General features: G+C 43.1%; 1 protein-coding gene and 1 non-coding gene across 2 annotated transcripts in view; both read right to left on the bottom strand.

Moving 5' to 3' along the window:
• The window catches only part of LOC106587056 (cytoskeleton-associated protein 5), an 83,251-nt gene that overhangs the window by 12,227 nt on the left and 48,576 nt on the right, over positions 1 to 22,448 (bottom strand). Inside the window, 10 exon segments of the mRNA XM_045709034.1 lie at positions 289 to 476; positions 2,904 to 3,083; positions 3,288 to 3,405; positions 6,454 to 6,645; positions 6,891 to 7,066; positions 10,185 to 10,378; positions 14,183 to 14,228; positions 14,230 to 14,319; positions 14,946 to 15,149; positions 19,453 to 19,602. Of these exon segments, the coding sequence (XP_045564990.1) occupies positions 289 to 476; positions 2,904 to 3,083; positions 3,288 to 3,405; positions 6,454 to 6,645; positions 6,891 to 7,066; positions 10,185 to 10,378; positions 14,183 to 14,228; positions 14,230 to 14,319; positions 14,946 to 15,149; positions 19,453 to 19,602 (1,538 nt within the window).
• LOC123730865 (small nucleolar RNA SNORD67) lies at positions 14,593 to 14,701 on the bottom strand. The gene has a single exon (XR_006762316.1). It is a non-coding gene; the product is annotated as a small nucleolar RNA SNORD67 (small nucleolar RNA).

Genomic DNA, 22,448 nt, shown 5'->3' with positions numbered 1-22,448 from the left:
GTCATTATAAAATCGCTAAGTCGATGGAAGGGGGTGAGAACCATGAGCCTCCTAGGTTTTGTATGGAAGTCAATGTTCCCAGAGGACAGAAACTATTTGTCCTGAGGCTACACCATGGCGCTACCCTAAGGGGTGCTGTTGAGCCTACTGTAGAGCTTCACTGCAAAACAGTGTTTTAATCAGTTAATTGGTGACGTGAATATATTTAGTATAGTTATCTAAAAAAAGGAAACTTAATGTTTCACTATTTTAATTTCATAAACTGAGTAGAATTCTCCCGACACACACCTGAGTATGTTGGTCTGGTCTGAGGCCTCGATGAGTCGTCTCAGCAGCATGTTAACAGAGCGGATGAGCTGCTGTCCCTCCTGGCTCTCCTCTATCCGGGGATCCAGCAGAACTGTCACCAGACCCTGGACAAGGTCCTTAAGCACCCCCATGGAGGCTTCCCTTGCCAGCCGCGCCACACCAAACAACTAGGGAGAGATGGTATAATGTACACTATTATATAAGTAGACCCAGACGGAAATAAGGTGCAAATACGTTGTTTTAGTCTTACTCTCAATCACCTTAAATGCAGTCTATTCATTTGTGTGGCTGAACACAGCCCAGATTACTCAACTACAATCTATCACATAAGTCTATGAAATATCTAAAACAGACTGAATCTTAAATATGAAAAAAAAAAAAAAAAACAGGAATGGGCAATGATTTCATTAAATAGCTTCAACCATGTTTGTGATATTCATTGCTGTCTAGGTTACAGTTTAATAAAAATGTATTGACAGTGGCTGCGGTTCCAGATTTTCTTGCCGTAGCTCATGAGATTTCTGCCCATGTTCAGATATATACATTTTTTTTTACGCAACTACTGCTCACTTAACTACAATCTCTAAGTCTGAACCATGCTTGAAACTCCAGTTCTAACTGAATTTGTAAAACAATGCCATTCGCACAATTGGAGTAAATAAGTCAGCAATGGAAAACTGAGACCCCCCACTAACAAAATCCAAAACAGCTTTTAAGTGTTCTAACGATTTCATTAAGAATCATTTCCCCTGACTGCTTGTCAGAATACATATTTCCCTCCCTATGGCTCTCGCAACTTGAATACGCCTCTGGAGGATTATTTAACTTGCATGAAAACACAAGCCGACTAGGTAAGTAGGTTAACTATTCTACTATAGGGTTGTCTGATTTTGTTTTAATAACATGGGAAAAAAATGGAACTGCAAAGTTTCATAGGCTTTGAATGACTTTGCCAGTAGGCTACACATCGCTGTCGGGAAAACAATTCGTAGAACATGATTTTCATTGCGGATCTACACTGGTCTCAAAAACATCCACCTGAATCCATGACGGAAAGCCAGCACAGTGACGGAGAACTTTTACCCAGGCAGTCTTCTTAGCTGCTGAGTTATATGCAGATATTTAGGCAAGCATATCAAACAAGCAGTCAAAATAGCAATGTAATGTTATTTTCTCATCATTTGCTCGTTCTCTTTTCAGCAACTCACTACGAAATGGCAGAATACTATGAAGATAATCAAATAGTACGCAGTCTAAAGCAGTAGTTGACAAACGACCTAGGGACATGTGAAGGCTGGATAAGTGGGAGCAGCCAGGACCCCTGTAGTGATGCAAGGCTTCAGTAAATCACTAATTCCCCATATGCAAAATCAGAGCACCCCTCCCACGTAACGAGACGGAGAGGCCTCCTCTACCACCAACCCTTTAGGCAAATGATTCCAATTGTAGTACAGTAGCAGCCTGTAACTAGTACAAGTTGAAGAAAACGGATAACCTATAATAGCTGTATGACAACATTTTCTATCAGACTTGGCTGAGATGTTTTAGAATACAGTTTATTTTGTTTTCTAACTCCTATAATAAAAACACATTACCAAAAGTATGAGGCCCTGACAAACCATTTCTATATGGACTTCGCTTTGTGAATGGGGGCATTTTCATCCTGAAACAGGGAAGGGCCTTCCCCAAACTGTTTCCACAAAGTTGGAAGCACAGAATGTCATGTATGCTGTAACATTCGGATTTCCCTTCACTGGAACTAAGGAGCCTAGCCCGAACCATGTAAAAATAGCTCCAGACCATTATTCGTCCACCAAACTTTACATTTGGTACGATGCCGTCGGGCAGGTAGCGTTCCATTGGCACCCGTCAAACCGTGATTCATCACTGCAGAGAGCTCGATTCCACTGCTCCACAGTCCAATGGCGGCAAGCTATACACCACTCCAGCCGACGCTTGGCATTGCGCATGGTGATCTTAGGCTTATGTGCAGCTGCCAACGAACAGTTCTTGTGCGGACGTTGCTTCCAGCGGCAGTTTGGAACTCTGTACTGACTGTTGCAACTGAAGACCGATTTTATGCCCTACGCTCTTCAGCACATGGCAGTCCCGTTCTGTGAGCTTGTGTGGCCTACCACTTTGCGGCTGAGCAGTTGTTGCTCCTAGACGTTTCCACTTCACAATAATAGCACTTAGTTGACTGGTTCCGCTCTAGCAGGGCAGAATTTTTATGAACTGACTTGTTGGAATGGTGGCATCCTATGACGATGCCACGTGGAGTCACTGAGCGCTTCAGTAAAGTCATTCTACTGCCCAAGTTCGTCTATGGAGATAGACCACACAGCCATGCTATTATACACCAACAAGTGTGGCTGAACTAGCCAAATCCACCCATTTGAAGAGGTGTCCACATACTTTTGTATATATAGTACCTACAACTCAATGAAATATTTGTTTAATTGAAACAGCTTCAATTAGGGCCAAATATGAACAATCTCAAATTAAGATTTCTCAATTACAGCAAATCATGCTTTTAACACAACTCATTTATTTATTTTATGACAGCCCTAACACACCTTTCGTCCCATACTCACTGTAAGCATGTTTCCAATGGCACAGCTGTAGAGTTTCAAGATGTCCTCCCTGGGAAGGCGTGTGTCAGCCATGTGTGTGCTGTGGGCCAGACGGAGCTGGAGGGCGGTAGCGATGAGGAACTGATCTGTGTGACCAACCATCACCTCCGCAATGCTTTCCTGACGAAGCACCTCATCCATCTTCAGGGGGCGAGGAGAGAAGGTAATAGAAATACAACTGTATAAGTGAGGGTGAGAGAAAAAGAGATATGGGTGCATTCATGTGTGTATAGCCACAGCCAGGCTCGCGTGCGCACACACACTCAATAGCACATCTGTGTACACAAATAAACTAAACCTTTGGCGTTAGACATTGGAGTTGTAGCAGAAAGATTGTGTGTGTACCTGTGCAAGGGCCTGCATGCTAGTGTTAATATCACCAGAGGCCACCTGGGAGATAACCAGGTTGATGGTAGAGGGGCCTGCATGCAGCTCATCAAAGTGGGTGGGAACTGGGTGAAGCCTGTGGAGGAAGGACATCGTCACAGAGGCACAGGACGACAAGTGTAGTGGAGTGCTTGGGCTCTGACATGCAGTGGATGAGTGTGTATCTAACTTACTTTGGCAAGACTTACTTGCTGAGTTGCAGCATTTGTCAACTCAGACCTGGGTTATGAGATACTTTTGGTAATGTATTTGGACACCTGTTCGTTTAACATCTCTTTCCAAAATCAAGGGCATTAATATTAGAGGTCGATCGATTATGATTTTAACGCCGATACCGATTATTGGAGGGCCAAAAACCCCGGTACCGATTAATCTGCCGATTTGTTTTATTCGTAATAATGCCAATTACAATAATACTGAATGAACACTTATTTTAACTTTATATAATACATCAATAAAATCAATTTAGCCTCAAATAATGAAACATGTTCAATTTGGTTTAAATAATGCAAAGTGTTGGAGAAGAAAGTAAAAGTGCCATGTAAAAAAGCTAACGTTTAAGTTCCTTGCTCAGAACATATGAAAGCTGGTGGTTCCTTTTAACATGAGTCTTCAATATTCCCAGGTAAGAAGTTTTAGGTTGTAGTTATTATAGGACTAGTTCTCTCTGTACGATTTGTATTTCATATACCTTTGACTATTGGATGTTCTTATAGGCACTTTAGTTTTGCCAGTGTAACAGTATAGCTTCCGTCCCTCTCCTCGCTCCTATCCGGGCTCGAACCAGGAACACATCGACAACAGCCACCCTCGAAGCAGCGTTACCCATGCAGAGGAAGGGGAAAAACTACTCCAAGTCTCAGAGCGAGTGACGTTTGAAACGCTATTAGCGCGCACCTGGCTAACCATTTCACATCGGTTACACCAGCCTAATCTTGGGAGATGACAGGCTTGAAGTCATAAACAGTGCAATGCATTGCGAAGGGCTGCTGGCAAACGCACGAAAGTGCTGTTGGAATGAACGCTTATGAGCCTGCTGCTGCCTACCATCGCTCAGTCAGACTGCTCGGTGAAATATAATTAAGTCTAACATAACACAGAAATACGAGCCTTTGGTCATTAATATGGTCGAATCCAGAAACTCTCGAAACAAAAGTTTTTTCTTTCAGTGAAATACGGAACCGGTCCGTATTTTATCTAACGGGTGGCATCCCTAAGTCTAAATATTCCTGTTACATTGCACAACCTTCAATGTTATGTCATAATTCTGGCAAATTAGTTCGCAACGAGCCAGGCGGCCCAAACTGTTGCATATACCCTGACTCTGCGTGCAATAAACGCAAAATGACACAATTTCACCTGGTTAATATTGCCTGCTAACCTGGATTCCTTTTAGCTAAATATGCAGGTTTAAAAATATATACTTCTGTGTATTGATTTTAAGAAAGGCATTGATGTTTATGGTTAGGTACAGTCGTGCAACGATTGTGCTTTTTTCGCAAATGCGCTTTTGTTAAATCCTCCCCCGTGAGGCGAAGTCGGTTGTCTTTGTTAGGAAGAAATAGTATCCACACAGTTCGCAACGAGCCAGGCGGCCCAAACTGCTACATATACCCTGACTCTGTTTGCAAGAGGAGTGACACATTTTCCCTAGTTAAAAAAAATTCATGTTAGCAGGCAATATTAACTAAATATGCCGGTTTAAAAATATATAATTGTGTATTGATTTTAAGAAAGGCATTGATGTTTATGGTTGGAGCAACATGTACCTAAGCGATTATATGCAATGCAGGACAGGCTAGATAAACTAGGAATATCATCAACCATGTGCAGTTAACTAGTGATTATGATTGATTGATTGTTTTTTATAAGTTAAGTTTAATGCTAGCTAGCAACTTACCATGGCTTCTTACTGCATTCGCGTAACAGGCAGGCTCCTCGTGGAGTGCAATGTAAAGCAGGTGGTTAGAGCGTTGGACTAGTTAACCGTAAGGTTGCAAGATTGAATCCCCGAGCTGACAAGGTAAAAATCTGTCGTTCTGCCCCTGAACAAGGCAGTTAACCCACCGTTCCTAGGCCGTCATTGAAAATAAGAATGTTCTTAACTGACTTGCCTAGTTAAATAAAAGGTTAAATAAAAAAAATGTAAAAAATAAATAATAAACCTGCGTCCAAAAATACAGATTTCCGATTGTTATGAAAACTTGAAATCGGCCATTCTGATTAATCAGTCGACCTCTAATTAATATGGAGTTGGTCCCCTCTTTGCTGCTATAATAGCCTCCACTCTTCTGGAAAGGCTTTCCACTAGATGTTGGAACATTTCTGCTAGGACTTGCTTACATTCAGCCACAGGAGCATTAGTGAGGTTGGGCACTGGCTGAAAGCCTAATCCACTCATTTACATTTACATTTAAGTCATTTAGCAGACGCTCTTATCCAGAGCGACTTACAAATTGGTGCATTCACCTTATGATATCCAGTGGAACAACCACTTTACAATAGTGCATCTAAATATTTTACGGGGGGGTTAGAAGGATTACTTTATCCTATCCTAGGTATTCCTTAAAGAGGTGGGGTTTCAGGTGTCTCCGGAAGGTGGTGATTGACTCCGCTGTCCTGGCGTCGTGAGGGAGCTTGTTCCACCATTGGGGTGCCAGAGCAGCGAACAGTTTTGACTGGGCTGAGCGGGAACTGTGCTTCCTCAGAGGTAGGGGGGCCAGCAGGCCAGAGGTGGATGAACGCAGTGCCCTTGTTTGGGTGTAGGGCCTGATCAGAGCCTGAAGGTACGGAGGTGCCGTTCCCTTCACAGCTCCGTAGGCAAGCACCATGGTCTTGTAGCGGATGCGAGCTTCGACTGGAAGCCAGTGGAGAGAGCGGAGGAGCGGGGTGACGTGAGAGAACTTGGGAAGGTTGAACACCAGACGGGCTGCGGCGTTCTGGATGAGTTGTAGGGGTTTAATGGCACAGGCAGGGAGCCCAGCCAACAACGAGTTGCAGTAATCCAGACGGGAGATGACATTTAAAGGGGTGTCCACATACTTTTGTATATATAGTGTACCTGTGTGTTTATGTTGCACCAGGTCAGGCAGCTTGCTGACAAAGGGGTGTGTAGTAAACTTACTTAGGCTCTGGGCTGATAACAGGTTCTAGCAAGTCCCCTAGTTTGTGTTTAACCAGATCAGGCAGCACAACAGAGGTTTGGTCACTCTCCAGCTGCTCCAGCAGATCGAGGTCCAGATGGAACTCCCCAACAGGGCAAACATGGGAGGGCTCAGCCTGCTGGGACTGGACCAGGGCATTCAGACGGATCTGACTGGAAGGGGGGAGGAGAACATAAGGGCAGACAAAAAAAGCAAAACATTTGAAATAATGTCTGTGCCAGTATTACTTAAATTAACCCACTGAAAGCTTTCATCTTTTTGTGAAAATATTTCAATGTCAAAGGAACAGTCAAATAAGGTAGTGGAAAACATAAGTGAAAAAAAGGAGGGTGAAGCGAATACAGTTCGAGATACAAATAATGTATTCTCGGTACAGATTGAGGGGAAGGTTGCGTACCTGAGTTTTACAGGGGGTTGCGCTCTGTTGGAGGGCTTCTGTAGGAGGCTGGCATTGGGGTGAGCGGGCAGAGCCTTCTCCTCCCCCTGTTTGGGGGTAGGGGCTGTTGAGGCTGGGGTCTTCTTCCCTGAGCGTTTGATCCTCTCCTCCAGCATGCTCATGTCCTTCTCCGACAGCTAAAGAGGACGAAGCTCAGTCGGACTGATCGACAATGGCTACACAGCAGTTGGACTGTGCAGAAACATTGACAAAACACAAATCTGTGCAGAGCCCTGCACCAACCGATCCCCTCAGAAACACTTAGTAGGATATGACACCAACACTTCTATGCACATCATTTGACAGAGATGTGACAAATGTACAACTTTGCGTGAGGTTTAAACCGCCATAAAATTCCATGTCAATTCACAAGGCAGAATAATGGTCCCATTTCATATATGACCACCAGGGATAGGCAATTAAGTTACCTACCGCAGTCATATACCCTTGAAATTGGCTTGGCTACGGCATGTTTGTCTGCAAGGGTACACTGGAGCTTTTTAAATGACACGAAGTCCAGCTGCTGAAGCGACATTAACGTACATCACTAGGTGACCAGAATTGTCAATCAAATAATAGAGCTGCTTGCGCACAGGCCACTCTCTCCTAAGAAAGTAGTTTAAAGTTTGTTAAATACTGTGACTTAAAACATTTAGAATAAAGAAAACATCTGCTAGGAATCAACTCATCTAAGATTCAGTATTTTTGGAACAAGAGAAAAATGATTAGTACTTCCAACACAGAACACTTGCATCTTCATAGCGCGCTAGCGAGGGCCAGGGCACAATGGAGGCAGGACACCCACCAGGCAGAAGCGTGCACTAGGCCCATTTAAATAAACAAATCAAAAGTTGTCTCGCAATTGAATGCTGCATTAACAATTTCTTGGCTTGGAATGTACCACAACTTCAGTAAAGGAAGGCTTATCATCAATGAATAGGCTAAGATATATTACACGCAACAGACCAAAAACACACACAGAAGAGAAAGCGCAAGCAAGCCCAGCTGCACTGATTTTTTGTTTTATATACAGTTGAAGTCAGAAGTTGACACAAACTGAGTTTAAATGTATTTGGCTAAGTGTTTCACAATTCCTGACATTTAATCCTAGTAAAAATTCCCCGTTTTAGGTCAGTTAGGATGACCACTATATTAAGAATGTGAAATCTCAAAATAATATAGTGGAGATAATTATTTATGCTTTTATTTCTTCCAATACATTCCCAGTGGGTCAGAAGTTAACATACTCAATTAGTATTATTTGGTAGCATTGCCTTTAAATTGTTTAACTTGGGTCAAACGTTTCAGGTAGCCTTCCACAAGCTTCCCACAATAAGTTGGGAGAATTTTGGCCCATTCCTCCTGACAGAGCTGGTGTAACCGAGTCAGGTTTGTAGGCCTCCTTGCACGCACACGATTTTTCAGTTCTGCCCACAACTTTTCTATGGGAGTGAGGTTAGGGCTTTGATGGCCACTAATACCTTGACTTTGTTGTCCTTAAGCCATTTTGCCACAACTTTGGAAGTATGCTTGGGGTCATTGTCCATTTGGAAGACCCATTTGCGACCAAGCTTTAACTTCCTGACTGATGTCTTGAGCTGTTGCGTCAATATATCCACATCATTTTCCAACCTGATGTCATCTATTTTGTGAAGTGCACCAGTCCCTCCTGCAGCAAAGCACCCCCACAACATGATGCTGCCACCCCTGTGCTTCACGGTTGGGATGGTATTCTTCGGCTTGCAAGCGTCCCCCTTTTTCCTCCAAACATGGTCATTATGGACAAACAGTTCTATTTTTGTTTCATCCGACCAGAGGACATTTCTCCAAAAAGTACGGAGAAAGTGGCTTCTTCCTTGCCGAGTGGCCTTTCAGGTTATGTCAATATAGGACTCATTTTACTGTGGATATAGATACTTTGTACCCGTTTCCTCCAGCATCTTGACAAGGTCCTTTGCTGTTGTTCTGGGATTGATTTGCACTTTTCACACCAAAGTACATTAATCTCAAGGAGACAGAACGCGTCTCCATCCTAAGCAGTATGACGGCTGTGTGGTCCCATGGTGTTTAAACTTGCGTACTATTGTTTGTACAGATCAATGTGGTACCTTCAGGCGTTTGGAAATTGGTCCCAAGGATGAACCAGATTTGTGGAGGTCTACAATTATTTTTCTGAGGTCTTGGCTGATTTATTTTGGTTTTCCCATGATGTCAAGCAAAGAGGCACTGAGTTTGAAAGTAGGCCTTGACATGCATCCACAGGTACACCTCCAATTGACTCCAATTAGCCTATCAGAAGCTTCTAAAGCCATGACATCATTTTCTGGAATTTTCCAAGCTGTTTAAAGACACAGTCAACTTAGTGTATGTCAACTTTTGACCCACTGGAATTGTGATTGTGAATTATAAGTCAAATAATCTGTCTAACTATTGTTGGAAAAATTACTTGTCATGCACAAAGTAGATGTCCTAACTGACTTGGCAAAACTATAGTTTGTTAAGAAATTTGCGGAGTGGTTGAAAAACAAGTTAATAATGACTTCAACCTCAGTGTATGTAAACTTCTGACTTCAACTTTTACCATTAGGGAATTTTCCTGATTTCATTTTGACATTCACAATTCACACCCCTAATTTGAATAGCAAGCAGTTTCATCAGAATACAAAATATAAACACAAGAACATAAAATGGACAGCGTGAACAATGTTGGTATGCATTTGCTAGCACATGAGCAACGGCTTCTCTAAACATACATGGGAGAGACAGTTAAGTCAGGCTGGAGGAGTGCTGTTATTTTCAAATCAAGGACTTCAAAATTGCTTACATTTCCTCACCGTCAAGTTGCCAAAAATACTCCTCTATCCATCGTTCTTGGAATTTTATGCTTCCTGACGGTCTAGCTTTCATTTTGGTAATTGTTAGCAAGCAGGATAGAAAAATAGACCATGTAGAAATGATAATGGACCTACATTTATATATGTTTTTGTTTTACTCAAATCACCAACGTGCTGCATTGAAACGACTTGTGGACGCGGGCCTCATCTTTAACACCATTGCTTGAACATGACAAGTCTATCTGATGGTGGATGGCGGGTCAGATGGCCCGTGTACATACAGAACTAGCGCAACTCTTATGCCGTTGATAGACGTGATCTGTCGCTGGAAGTGACAATGTGTATGTGTGTTGTCTCACATCCCTAGATAAACTAAACCCATATAACGCGTTAAAGAGTGAGACTCCGGAGTGAAACCTACATGGCCGATGAGTTTGTAGACTTGCTCGCCGCAGACGTTGTAGACCGTCACCATGGTGTTGAGGGCTGTGTTGCGGACGGACGTGTCTCGGTCTCCGATGTGTACAGCAAGCTCTTTCAAGGACTTGGCGGCAGTCGGCTGGCAGACAGACATGCCGTAAAATCCAATGAGACAACCCAGCTCCTCCAAGCACTCTGAGGACAGGAGAGACATAATTCCAGGGCGTTAGACTGATAGAGAACCCCATCTTTGAAATAAAATGAGCTAACGTTGCCTTTGAAGATGAACATTGTGGTATGTAGTCCTAGGTTAAGGCATTTAAAGTTATTTTTAAAAGTATTTGACAAAAAAAAAAAACCCATTTAAGACTGAGTTACTAATTTAGTAGCTTGTTAGCTATCTAGCTAAGTGTTTAGCTTCTTCCAAAATCAAGCATTCGCTTGGTGACAGCAGAGAATCCCTTCCAGGATCAATGCCTTGCTGGCTATTTGTTATGTCCGTGCAGCAAACGGAGTAGCATTTGAGTTACTTGTATAGTTAAGTCAGAAACTGTATAAAATGTTTGCATTTTAAATCATAATGCTTATTAACTTCTAAAAGTTAGTGTCATTTCTTTTGTTCTTAATGCATTTGAGCCAATCAGTTGTGTTGTGACAAAGTAGGGGTGGTATACAGAATATAGCCCTATTTTGTAAAAGACCAAGTCCATATTATGGCAAGAAGTCAAATAAGCAAAGAGAAAATGACAGTCCATCATTACTTTAAGACAAGGTCAGTCAATCGGAAAATTTCAAGAACTTTAAGTGCAGTCAAAAAAAAAACATCATGCTCTATGATGAAACTGGCTCTCATGAGGACCGCCGCAGGAAAGGAAAACCCTGAGTTAACTCAGCTGGAGAGGATAAATTCATTAGGAGTTCCCAGCCTCAGAAATTGCAGCACAAATAAATTAATCAGAGTTCAAATAACAGACATGAACTGTTAAGAGGAGCCTGTGTGAATCAGGCCTTCATGGTCGAATTGCTGCAAAGAAACCACTACTAAAAGACTTGCTTGGGCCAAGAAACACGAGCAATGGAAATCTGTCCTGTTCTGAGTCCAAATGAGATTTTTGGTTCCAACCGCTGTGTCTTTGTGAGACGCAGAGTAGGGTGAACGGACGATCTCTGCATGCGTGGTTCCCACCATTGAAGCATGGAGGTGAGATGGTGCTTTGTTGGTGACACTGATTTATTTAGAATTCAAGGCACACTTAACCAGCATGGCTATCACAGCATTCTGCAGCAATACACCATCCCATCTGGTTTGCGCTTAGTGGGACTATCATTTGTTTTTCAACAGGTCAATGGCCCAACACACCTCCAGGCTGTGTAAAGGCTATTTGACCAAGAGAGAGTGATGAGTGCCGCAATCCTCAATAGGTATTCCTCTTGTCCAGATGGGGAAGGGCAGTGCGATGGCAATTGCATCGTCTGTGGATCTATTGGGGCGGTGTGCAAATTGAAGTGGGTCTAGGGTGTCAGGTAAAGTAACCTCTCGAAGCACTTCCTGATGACAAAAGTGCTACGGGGCGATAGTGAGTTCAGTTACCTTTGCTTTCTTGGGTACAGGAACAATGGTGAACATCTTGAAGCAAGTGGGGACAGAAGAGTGGGACAGGGAGAGATTGAATATATCCGTGAACACGCCAGCCAGTCTGCCCATGCTCTGAGGACGCTGTTAGGGATGCCGTCTGGGCCGGCAGCCTTGCGATGTCTTACTCACGTCAGCCACAAAGAACCACAGAAAACGGGCCGCGTTGGTGGCACTGTGTTATCCTTAAAGCGGAGGAAGGTATTCAGCTTGTCCGGGAGCAAAACGGTGTCCGCAACGTGGCTGGTTTTCCCTTTGTAGTCCGTCTCATGTCTGAGACACTGAATTGCGACTCCACTGTCTCTGTACTGACGTTTTGCCTGTGATTGCCTTACGGAGGGAAAAACACACTGTTTTGAACCATATTCCCAGTCACCTTGCCATGGTTAAATGCAGTGGTTCACGCTGTCAGTTTTGCACGAATGCTGCCATCTATCCACATTTTCTGGTTTGGGTAGGTGTTAGCCACAGTGGGAACAACCTCACCTATACACTTCCTGATGAACTCAATCACCATGTCTGTGTAAACGTCAATGTTATTCTCCGAGGACACTCGGAACATAACCCAGTCCAAGTGATCAAAGTAAGCATGGATTCCAGTTGGTCTAGCCAGCATTTAATAGACCTTAGCACGAGTACTTCCTTTTTGAGTTTCTGCCAATAGAATGGCAGCAGCAAAATGGAGTCGTGATCTGATTTGCCAAAGGAAGAGCGGAGGAGGGCCTTGTAGGTCAACCCGGAGCAAGTACTACAGCCAATGTGTTGGTAGAACTTAGATCGCAAATTTGTGGAAAGCGCTTTGTTAAAATCCCCAGCTACAATAAATGCGGCCTCAGGTTGTGGTTTCCAGTTTGCACAAAGAACAGCATAGTTCCTTGAGGGCCTTCGTGGTATTGGCTTGAGGGAATATACACAGCTGACTATAACCGAAGAGAATTCTCTTGGGAGGTATTACGGTCGGGATTTGATTCTGAGGTATTCTAGGTCGGGTGAACAAAAGGACTTGAGTTTCTGTATGTTATCACAATCACACCATGAGTAGTTAATCATGAAACATACACCCCCGCCTTTCTTCTTCACAGAGAGTTCTTTATTCCGTTCTGCGCGATGTACTGAGAACCCAGCTGGCTGTATGGACGTGGACAGTATATCACGAGATACTCTGTTTCACTGAAACATGGCTATGTTACAATGCCTGATGTCTCTCTGGAAGGAGATCCTCGCCCTGAGCTCATCTACTTTATTGTGCAGAGACTGAACATTAGCGAGTAATATACTCGGAAGAGGTGGATGGTGTGCATGTCTTGAGTCAGACTATAAGTCCACTCTGAATACCTCTTCTCCACAGATGGCATCTGGGCGCAGCCTCTGATATAATTTCAATTGCCTTGGGGGGTATGTACAAAGGATCCAATTTAGGAAAGTCATATTCCTGGTCGTAATGCTGGTGAGTTACCACCTCTCTGATCTCCAAAAGATCTTTCCGGCTGTATGTAATAAAACATTTCCTGGGCTACTAATGTAATAAAAAACACACAAAAACAAAATACTGCTTAGAAGCTAGAAGCAAAGCTGCCATGTCTGTCAGCGCATAAACTACAGACAACGAACACAAGTGCATTTTTTTTATCCATGGAAATTTGAATGCACAGAGATACCATGAGATCCTGAGGCCCATTGAGAGGCACTTTATTTTTTTAAATTTAAATATACTGTGACCAGATGCATAATTATTTCCAGTCATGAGAAAACAATAGATTAGGTCCTAATGAATTTATTATTTCAATAGACTGATTTCCTAATATTTTTTTATTTTACCTTTAACTAGGCAAGTCAGTTAAGAACAAATTATTATTTTCAATGATGGCCTAGGAACAGTGGGTTAGCTGCCTTGTTCAGGGGCAGAACGATGAATGTGAATTGTAACTCAGTAAAATATTTGAAATTGATGCATATTGCATTTATTTTTCTTCAGTATACATCAGAAAGTTAAAAAAACAAACTAATTTGAGATTCAAGCTGCGAAAATATTCTACAGCCATTAGCCACCCTCCCCACAGTGAGCCACCAGGCCAGTTGTTATCGACGCAATCAATTAGGTCATGAAAGCATGCATGTGCATGGAATGATGAGCAAGGTACTGAAGCTATTCAATCACATCCTGTTACCGGAAACAAAACTGCGCATGCCCAAAGAAGTTCCGTAAGGTTTAACCCGGTGGTTTAAGCCAGATGTCGTATGTACCCAGTGTGTCTTAATACATTTTAGAAAGACTTACAAGACCAAAATACAGATAAAGCTAGAGAAACATTCTAATACAAGGGGTGATGCTCTCATTCCATGCCCAGAGTATTGTGTCATCTCACCGGCTCTCTGTTTGGAGTTCTTGGATTTGGTTCCCTCCATGAGAAAAAGGGAACATCCTGCTGGCAGGGTAGACCTTACACAGCATGCCCATGATGGCTCGCACGTCCTTCCTAACCACGTCTTTAGACTCCCCCACCTGAGGGGGGGGCAACAGAGCAAACAAATAAGTAAACACTCAGGAGGGTTAGAGTTAAAGACCAGTCAGGGCAGTTCAACTGCAATCTGGGACTGTTTCCCCCTCTCCTATTTAACTACGCAAGTCAGTTCAGAACAAATTCTTATTTATAATGACAGTCTGCACCGGCCAAAACTGGACGACACTGGGCCAATTGTGCGCCGCCCAATTGTAGGAATACTTGTCAGATTAGAGTTGATTAACTTGAAACATTTTTTTTTTGGTGGTGGCGGGGGTGAGTCAGATGGCCCCTGTGCACATGGTGTCCCTAGCGAAGTGCGGGACGAGACGCCTGTGCTACTGCAACCAGCGCCACGCCAGAGTGCAATTTATCACTCACACCCCACCACAGCTAATTACATATGTTGGTAGCGAATAAACAACCCCTTATAGTATATAACAGATCTATACCCAGGCCAGCACAGCTCCACGTGAAAAAGTTATCAGTGAAACACAAGTTGAGTCTCAAACGCCACCCTATTCGCCATGTAGCGCATTACTTTTGACCAGGGCCCATAGGGCTCTGGTAAACGTAGTGCACTATATAGGTATTGGGTGTAATTTGGGACTCAACTTGTGTGACGGACCTTGAGGATGAGGTAGGGGATGAAGGAGTTGGCCTCCTGTTCACTGAGGTGGTAGTTGTGCTTGCTGAGGCTGAGGAAAAGGAGCTTCAGGTACTCCAGGGCCTTCATCAGCACACTGGTGTTTGTGTCAAAGAAGCGCAGCGTGTACCACTTCAGGACCAGGTCTAGGCAGGCCACCGTTGCCTCGTGTTCCTCCTCCAGACACTGCCCAAGGGATGATGGGAGGAGAGAGAGAAAGGTAGAGGGTTAACTTTATTCATTCATACATGTAGGATTGCTTCCAAATTGAAGGTAGAGTCACCATGATGTTTATACTGGTTATTTCCTACTATTCATCAAATACTATGGAGATCGTGTGGCTCAGTTGGTAAAGCATGGTACTTGTACCAGGGTGGTGAGTTAGATTCCACAGGGGACCAGTATGAAAGGTATGCTCTCACTACTGTAAGTCACTTCGGATAAAATTTCCTGCTAAATGGCATATTTTAGTATTAGAAGGAATAGCTATGCCTTCCGAGTGGCGCAGTGGTCTAAGGCACTGCCATTAGATATTCTGGGTTCGAGTCCAGGCTCTGTCGCAGCAGCCGCGACCGGGAGACCCATGGGGCGGTGCACAATTGGCCCAGCGTCGTCCGGGTTAGGGGAGGATTTGGCCGGCAGGGATGTCCTTGTCCCATTGCGCACCAGCGATTCCTGTGGCAGGCCAGGCGCAGCACACGCTGACACAGTTGCCAGGTGTACGGCGTCTCCAACGACACATTGGTACAGCTGGTTTCCGGGTTAAGCGGGCAGTTAAGTGTCCAGAAACAGTGCGGCTTGGTTGGGTTTCGGAGGACGCACGGCTCTTGACCGTCACCTCTCACGAATTCGTACGGGGGTTGCAGCGATGAGACAAGACTAACTACCAATTGGATACGACGAAATTGTGTAAAAAAAACAAAAACGGCTAGCTATGGGATTCTGCTTTTATTGCCAGAGATGTCCATCTCACCTCGTACACATCGAGTATGGTTACATGCACGAAACGTGATTGTGGATAGTTAGATTAAGAATAATTTGATTAAAAAGTTTACATGCTTTGCAAGAAGAAAGATTCTCCTAATGGCACACTGATGAATGCAGAAAATAACCAAATAAAAATAAAATGTTCTACCCCAATGTCTGATTCGGAGTTTGGACAAAGAAGTAGTTTTCACATACAATCTAAGACGCATACATTCAGTTGTTCCGAACTAACTTCACTCGTGCTGAAGAGGGAGGCTCACTCGGCTGGTGCTAGCATACCTGCAGATCAAATATACAGCTGGAATGCAGTTTAAGGTGGTTATATGTCCTAATAATACGAAAGAGTGCTCAGAAAACCAGGTGTTTTAATCTGCATATTCTAATTTAGATTAAGACAAGCAGAGTAAAGTGTTAACATGACTATTGCATAATCTACCTACTACCATAAATGTAATATCAAATTATTACTGTGCATTAGGGTTGGGCAGTATCCAGATTTTCATACCATGTCTGTAAAATACCTGGGAATATTGTATTACCGGAAGTGTACACAAAGGGCGCTACACTTTTTTTACCAAATGTAGGCAACAAGGATCTTGATCCAGGAGGGGATTCAATGTCTAGTCTGGGTACCAGTCTTTTTTAGTTAACATCCCACTTCATGTGGGTTCACAGCTCCAATCCAGATGTGTTGGTCATTATTGAGACATGGTTAAGAAAAGTGTGTTTTGAATACTGATATTAACCTTTCTGGCTCAGATTATTACCAATCCCACAAGGTATGACTCCAAACACCCAGAAAAGGCTACTCTCCTTGATGTTATCCTTACAAATAATCCTGATATGCATCAGTCGTGTTTTCTGTAATGAGTTGCGTGACCACTGTTTTACAGCCTGTGTTCGCAATGGCTGCTCAGTGAAACGACCTGTCCGGATTTGTTAAAAGCTTGCAAAATAATTTAATAACCAGGCCTTCTTCCTTCATGACCTGGCCTCTAAATTGGTATAGAATCAGCTTATCCCTTTTTTTAATATCTTCAGTGATATTGTTAACAAGCCCCCATAAAGAAAATTAGAATTAAAAACAGGTTCAACCCCTGGTTCGACCATGATCTTGCAGAGTAACTCCACCTCAAGAATTGCATTTGGCGAAAGGCTCGGCACACGCATACTCAGGCTGACTGGCTCTCATTCAGGCAAATGAGAAATAAGTGCACTCAGGCTATCCGGAAGGCCAAAGTGAGTTACTTTAAGGACCTGGAGAATAAACTATTCTCCTCACAGCTGCCCATGTCCCTTAATGTTGATGTGATTGTTACTGACAAGAAGCACATGGCTGAGCTCTTTAATCACCACTTCTTTAAGTCAGGATTCCCATTTGACTCAGCCATGCCTCCTTGCCCGTCCAACATTTCCTCATCTTCCATCCCTTAATGACTCGCCCTGATGCGCCTGCCTCTTTTCCCCCCCCTGCAGGCGGTCACTGAGTCCGAGGTGCTAAAGGAACTCCTTAAACAATGTCAAAAAGGAACACATAGCTGTAAACTAGGCAAGTTGTATTTTGAGGTTTAAAATCAAAGCAAAAAGGAGGTTTTGTGGGTGGAATTGCAGTATTTATTTAGTTTGGGAATTTACATGAGCCAGTTATTTTTGACAGACTGGATAAAAAAAATAAACTTTCTTAGCAAACCAGATATTAACGTTTCCTACGGAGAGAGAAAAAAAGTGAGCGTTCCATTACATGGATAATCGTTGTGATTGGAGGAAAGCGGTGAGGATTATCGAATCAGGATCAACTCCGAGCTCATTAATGATAGAATGGCCTTTCTGCCATCTCCAAATATGAACAGTCTCGTTGGCAATGAGAAGGAGTAGAATGTTAGCTAATCAGACTGGTCCTCAGGCAAGAATTGTCTCTGCTGTAACCAAGAACCGTGATCTTGACATCTAGCCCCTTAGCTAGCAAAACAAATGCAAAGCTGGAGCCCGAGTGGCATATAATACGACACCTTAGATGTCTTAGTTATACATACTTCATAATTAAAACAAATGTAGTGTAACGCCACTGCTTTTTCAACGTTATATTGAAAATTATACCGTTGGCATTTCAAAATACACTACATGACCAAAAGTATGTGGACACCTGCTGGTCAAACATGCCATTTCAAAATCATAGGCATTAATATGGAGTTGGTCCCCGCTTTGCTGCTATAACAGCCTGGGAAGGTCTTCTGGGAAGGTCTTCCACTATATGTTGAAACATTGCAGCGGGGACTTGCTTCCATTCAGCCACAAGAGCATTAGTGAGGTCAGGCACTGATGTTGGGCGATTAGGCCTGGTTCGCAGCCCAAAGCTGTTTGATGGGGGTTGAGGTCAGAGCTCTGTGCAGGCAAGGCAAGTCAAGTCTTTCCACACCAATCTCAGAAAAAAAATACACTTTTGCATGGACCTCGCTTTGTGCACAGGAGCATTGTCATGCTGAAACAGGAAAGGGCTTTCCCCAAACTGTAGCCACAAAGTTGGAAGCACAGACTCGTCTAGACTGTCAATGTGCTGTAGCATTAAGATGTCCCTTCACTGGAACTAAGGGGCCTAGCCCGAATCACAAAAACAGCCCCAGACCATTATTCCTCCACCAAACTTTACAGTTGCCACTATGCATTCGGGCAGGTAGCGTTCGCCTGGCATCCGCCAAAACCAGATTCGTCCGGACTACCAGATGGTGAAGTGTGATTCATCACTCAGGAGCAGTGGAAACACAGTCCAATGGCAAGGAGCTTTATACCACTCCAGCCGATGCTTGACATTGCGCATGGTGATCTTAGGCTTGTGTGCGGCTGCTTGGCCATGGAAACCCATTTCATGAAGCTCCCGAGGAAAAGTTATTGTGCTGCCGTTGCTTCCAGAGGCAGTTTGGACAGGTAATTTTATGCACTTCAGCACTCGGCGGTCCCGTTCTGTGAGCTTGTGTGGTCTACCACTTTGCGGAAGAAATTTGACAGACTTGTTGGAAAGGTGGCATACTATGACGGTGCCATATTGATATTCCCTGAGCTCTTCAGTATTGGCCATTCTACTGCCAATGTTTGGAGATTGAGGCGGTGTGCCCGATTTTATACACCTGTCAGCAACGAGTGTGGCTGAAATGGCCAAATCCACTAATTTGAAGGGGTGTCCAGATACTTTTGTATGCATAGTGTTCCCTGGTATATTGCACAAGCATACACTGCATGTAATTGTACTCATTGATTGATTTATCGTGATGCTGGAGTACGTCTGTGTGTGTTTTGGTGGTGGTGTGTGTATTGGGGGTGAGCCAGACGGCGCCCATTTGCACATTGCTGTCCCCAGAGAGGTACGGGACACCTGTGCCCCTGCTACCAGCCCCGACTAAGGGTGCCCCGACTAAATTCTACTATATCTGGGTCAGAATGTAGCTCACCTGTTGGCGGTGAAAGCTCAGAGTTGGTACTAGAAGTCTATGTATGCATATGGTCTCACCTCTATCATGGAGTTGATGGCCTTGATATGGTGCTGGAAGTCATGGTGGAAGAGTTCCTCCTGAAGCCACTTGGCCACACAGGGAGCCATCTGAACTTTAAGCTGCTCCACATACTCATCGCGAGGAGAACCAAAGTTCCACTTTAGCGTCTACAACACAGGGGATAGATTTAACTCAGTTTATTCAAATTGCAAACGTAACTACACTTCTGAATATTCACCACCAAGCACTTTTGCCCATAGATGCACACACACTAGGACTGACCACATTTAATTGACAGACATTGGAAATATTTTAGGCACACAACACCCATCTGAGTTGCGCCTGTCTCAGCCAATTGAATAATCCATTGCAGAGAACGCAGGGATGGCACACCAAGACATGTGCTATTGAAATTGTATATGGTTATATTATTTAAGAACAAAAGGTGCAAATCTAATAAGTATATTATTTTATAAATGTGTTATCAGAATTGTATGGTTTACTATACTGAACAAAAATAAACGCAAACATTAAGATTCTATAGTTAGTTCATAAGGAAATCCGTCAATTAAAATTAATTAGGCTCTAATCTATGGATTTCACAACTGGGAATATAGATATGCATCTGGTCAGACACTTAAAAAAAATTATAAAAAAAAAAAGGGCATCACAACGTAGCTCAGGATCTCGTCACGGTATCTCCGCATTCAGATTGCCATAGATGTTAGTTGACCACAGTTTATACCTGCTGTCATGACGTTGGCCTCTTTTGGTACAGGGAGGACAGTTGACTCCCCCCAAGCCACCCTGTGTGTAAAGGGTTGTAAAAACTCTAAAATTCCAGGAGAGTCTCTGGCCACATGGCCCATAGAGACACAGGAAATTCTTCCAACTCATAGAATTGGAGAGCCAAGCGACATTTTGTGTGTGCTGGAGAAGGTATGGAAGATTGAAGAATCCAGCTACGAACTGATCTGCTTGGTACAATTTTGTGATACTCAGAAGAGACAATATAGCCATATTACCATAAAACTGTTTATATAATAGACTCAGCTTAAGACTTGCATCATATGGGTGTATGGAATGTATTAATAAGGATAAAGCTTTTGTAAGACATTGAGATGCTATTGTACTGAGTTAGATATGGTTACAGAAATACAATTCTAACTCAGTCATAGGCACGCCCCCAGGGACCCATACAGGACCAGGCGTCATTTGACAAGCCTGTTCTATGGGCACTATAAAGCACCCCCTGATTTACATTTCTTCAGACCAGGCCTACACTCTATGGCCAGAGGTTTGACCATCCAAGTACTCTACTGAAAGTGAACCATACCACGTGGTTAACTTTTAGACTATTGATACCGACAGAATAAGAACAAGTCTTTGATATTTATTAGTCTGCAGCTAAGTAAATTATATCATCGAACGCGAAGACCAACGAAACAACCATTGTATGACGACATGAGAGAGAGCGAGACTCTCCAACAGAACCGAACTCTCCAACAAAGAACGACGACACACTGAGCGTAAATATATATTGATTGCAATTGTTCCCGAATGAGTGAGCCTTCAATTGTCAATATTAATGAACTCTAACTTCTCAGCGGACCGTTTATGACCCATTGTTCAACAGGCTGACCTGCCTGTTTAGCCCACAAGGGCACATTCCTCTACCAATCCTTTGTGACGATAATTACTGTTTGTATGTTTTCTGTTAATGACTTAGTGTAGTAAATAAATGATTTTAAGACAATTGATGATTTTATTAAAGACTGGGTTCGTGCAGATACAACAATTTACGACGTTTGGAATGAGACTGGACTCGAGGTAAAATACACCATTTAGACCAGAAGATAATCAGCCTATACTATAATAGAATATAATATTATAGTACAGGAAAGTTATATTAGGAAAATTATAGCTTTGTAATCTGAATATTCTCCTTGGTGCCCCGATCTCCTAGTTAATTACAATTAAACGATTAATCAGTTTAATCGCGTGATAATAATTACAGGGAGCTAATTGATAAACATATCTTCCGTTTAATGGTACCCCAAAGACACGACACTGCCCATAACAAAACCCTACCGCGGAGCACTCAGTTCACAAAGATGACATCAGCAAACCGCTCGCCCACACAAAGCCATACACGTGGCCTGTGGTTGTGAGGCCGGTTGGACTTACTACCAAATTTTCTAACGACGGAGGCGGCGGCGTAATGTAGAGAAATTAACATCCACTGGACATTCCTCAGTCAGCATGCCAATTGCACATTCACTTATTAAAATAACTGTGACATTGTGTTGTGTGACAACTGCACATTTAAGTGGCTTTTTATTGCCCCAAGCACAAGGTGCACCTGTGTAATGATCGTGCTGTTTAATCAGCTTCTTGAAATGCCACACCTGTTAGGTCGATGGATTATCTTGGCAAAGGAATGCTCACCAACAGGGATTTAAACAAATTTGTGCACAATTTGAGAAATAAGCTCATGAAACCAAGACTTTACATGTTATGTTTATATTTTTGTACAGTATTAACATTAATGCCCAGCATTCACTTTCATTTAAAGGCACTCAGCGATATGACGTAGATGCAGAAAGTAAACAGCATAGTGGGCATGATGATCAACTTCTGCTGTTTTGGTGACCTGGCTAACCAAGCTGTGAATGACAGAGCAAATTCTTGCATCTCACTCATCTCAACATCTGTGGTGCTGCTCGTGGCAACTTCCTTTTGCTGAACCAACCAGATTTTTTTTGTAGACTACACACACATTGTAGCCTAAGACTTACCTACCGGTAAATACGGTAGTTGTTTATAAGGCCTACTTAAGACAAAATGTCTAAAGGTCTGCAGTACGGCAGCATTTCATTGATGTAAAGGATGACACCAAATAAAATGGAACAAACTGTAAACAGCGGTTTGCATACAATAGTTTGATAACGAATATGACAAACCAATTGAACATTAAGTTAACCAGAAAAATAACAAAGGCTCTTGATCTTTG

This window comes from Salmo salar, chromosome ssa26 (genome assembly GCF_905237065.1).
Source record: "Salmo salar chromosome ssa26, Ssal_v3.1, whole genome shotgun sequence".
NCBI lineage: Eukaryota > Metazoa > Chordata > Actinopteri > Salmoniformes > Salmonidae > Salmo > Salmo salar.
This window is presented reverse-complemented; position numbering and strand designations above follow the sequence as displayed.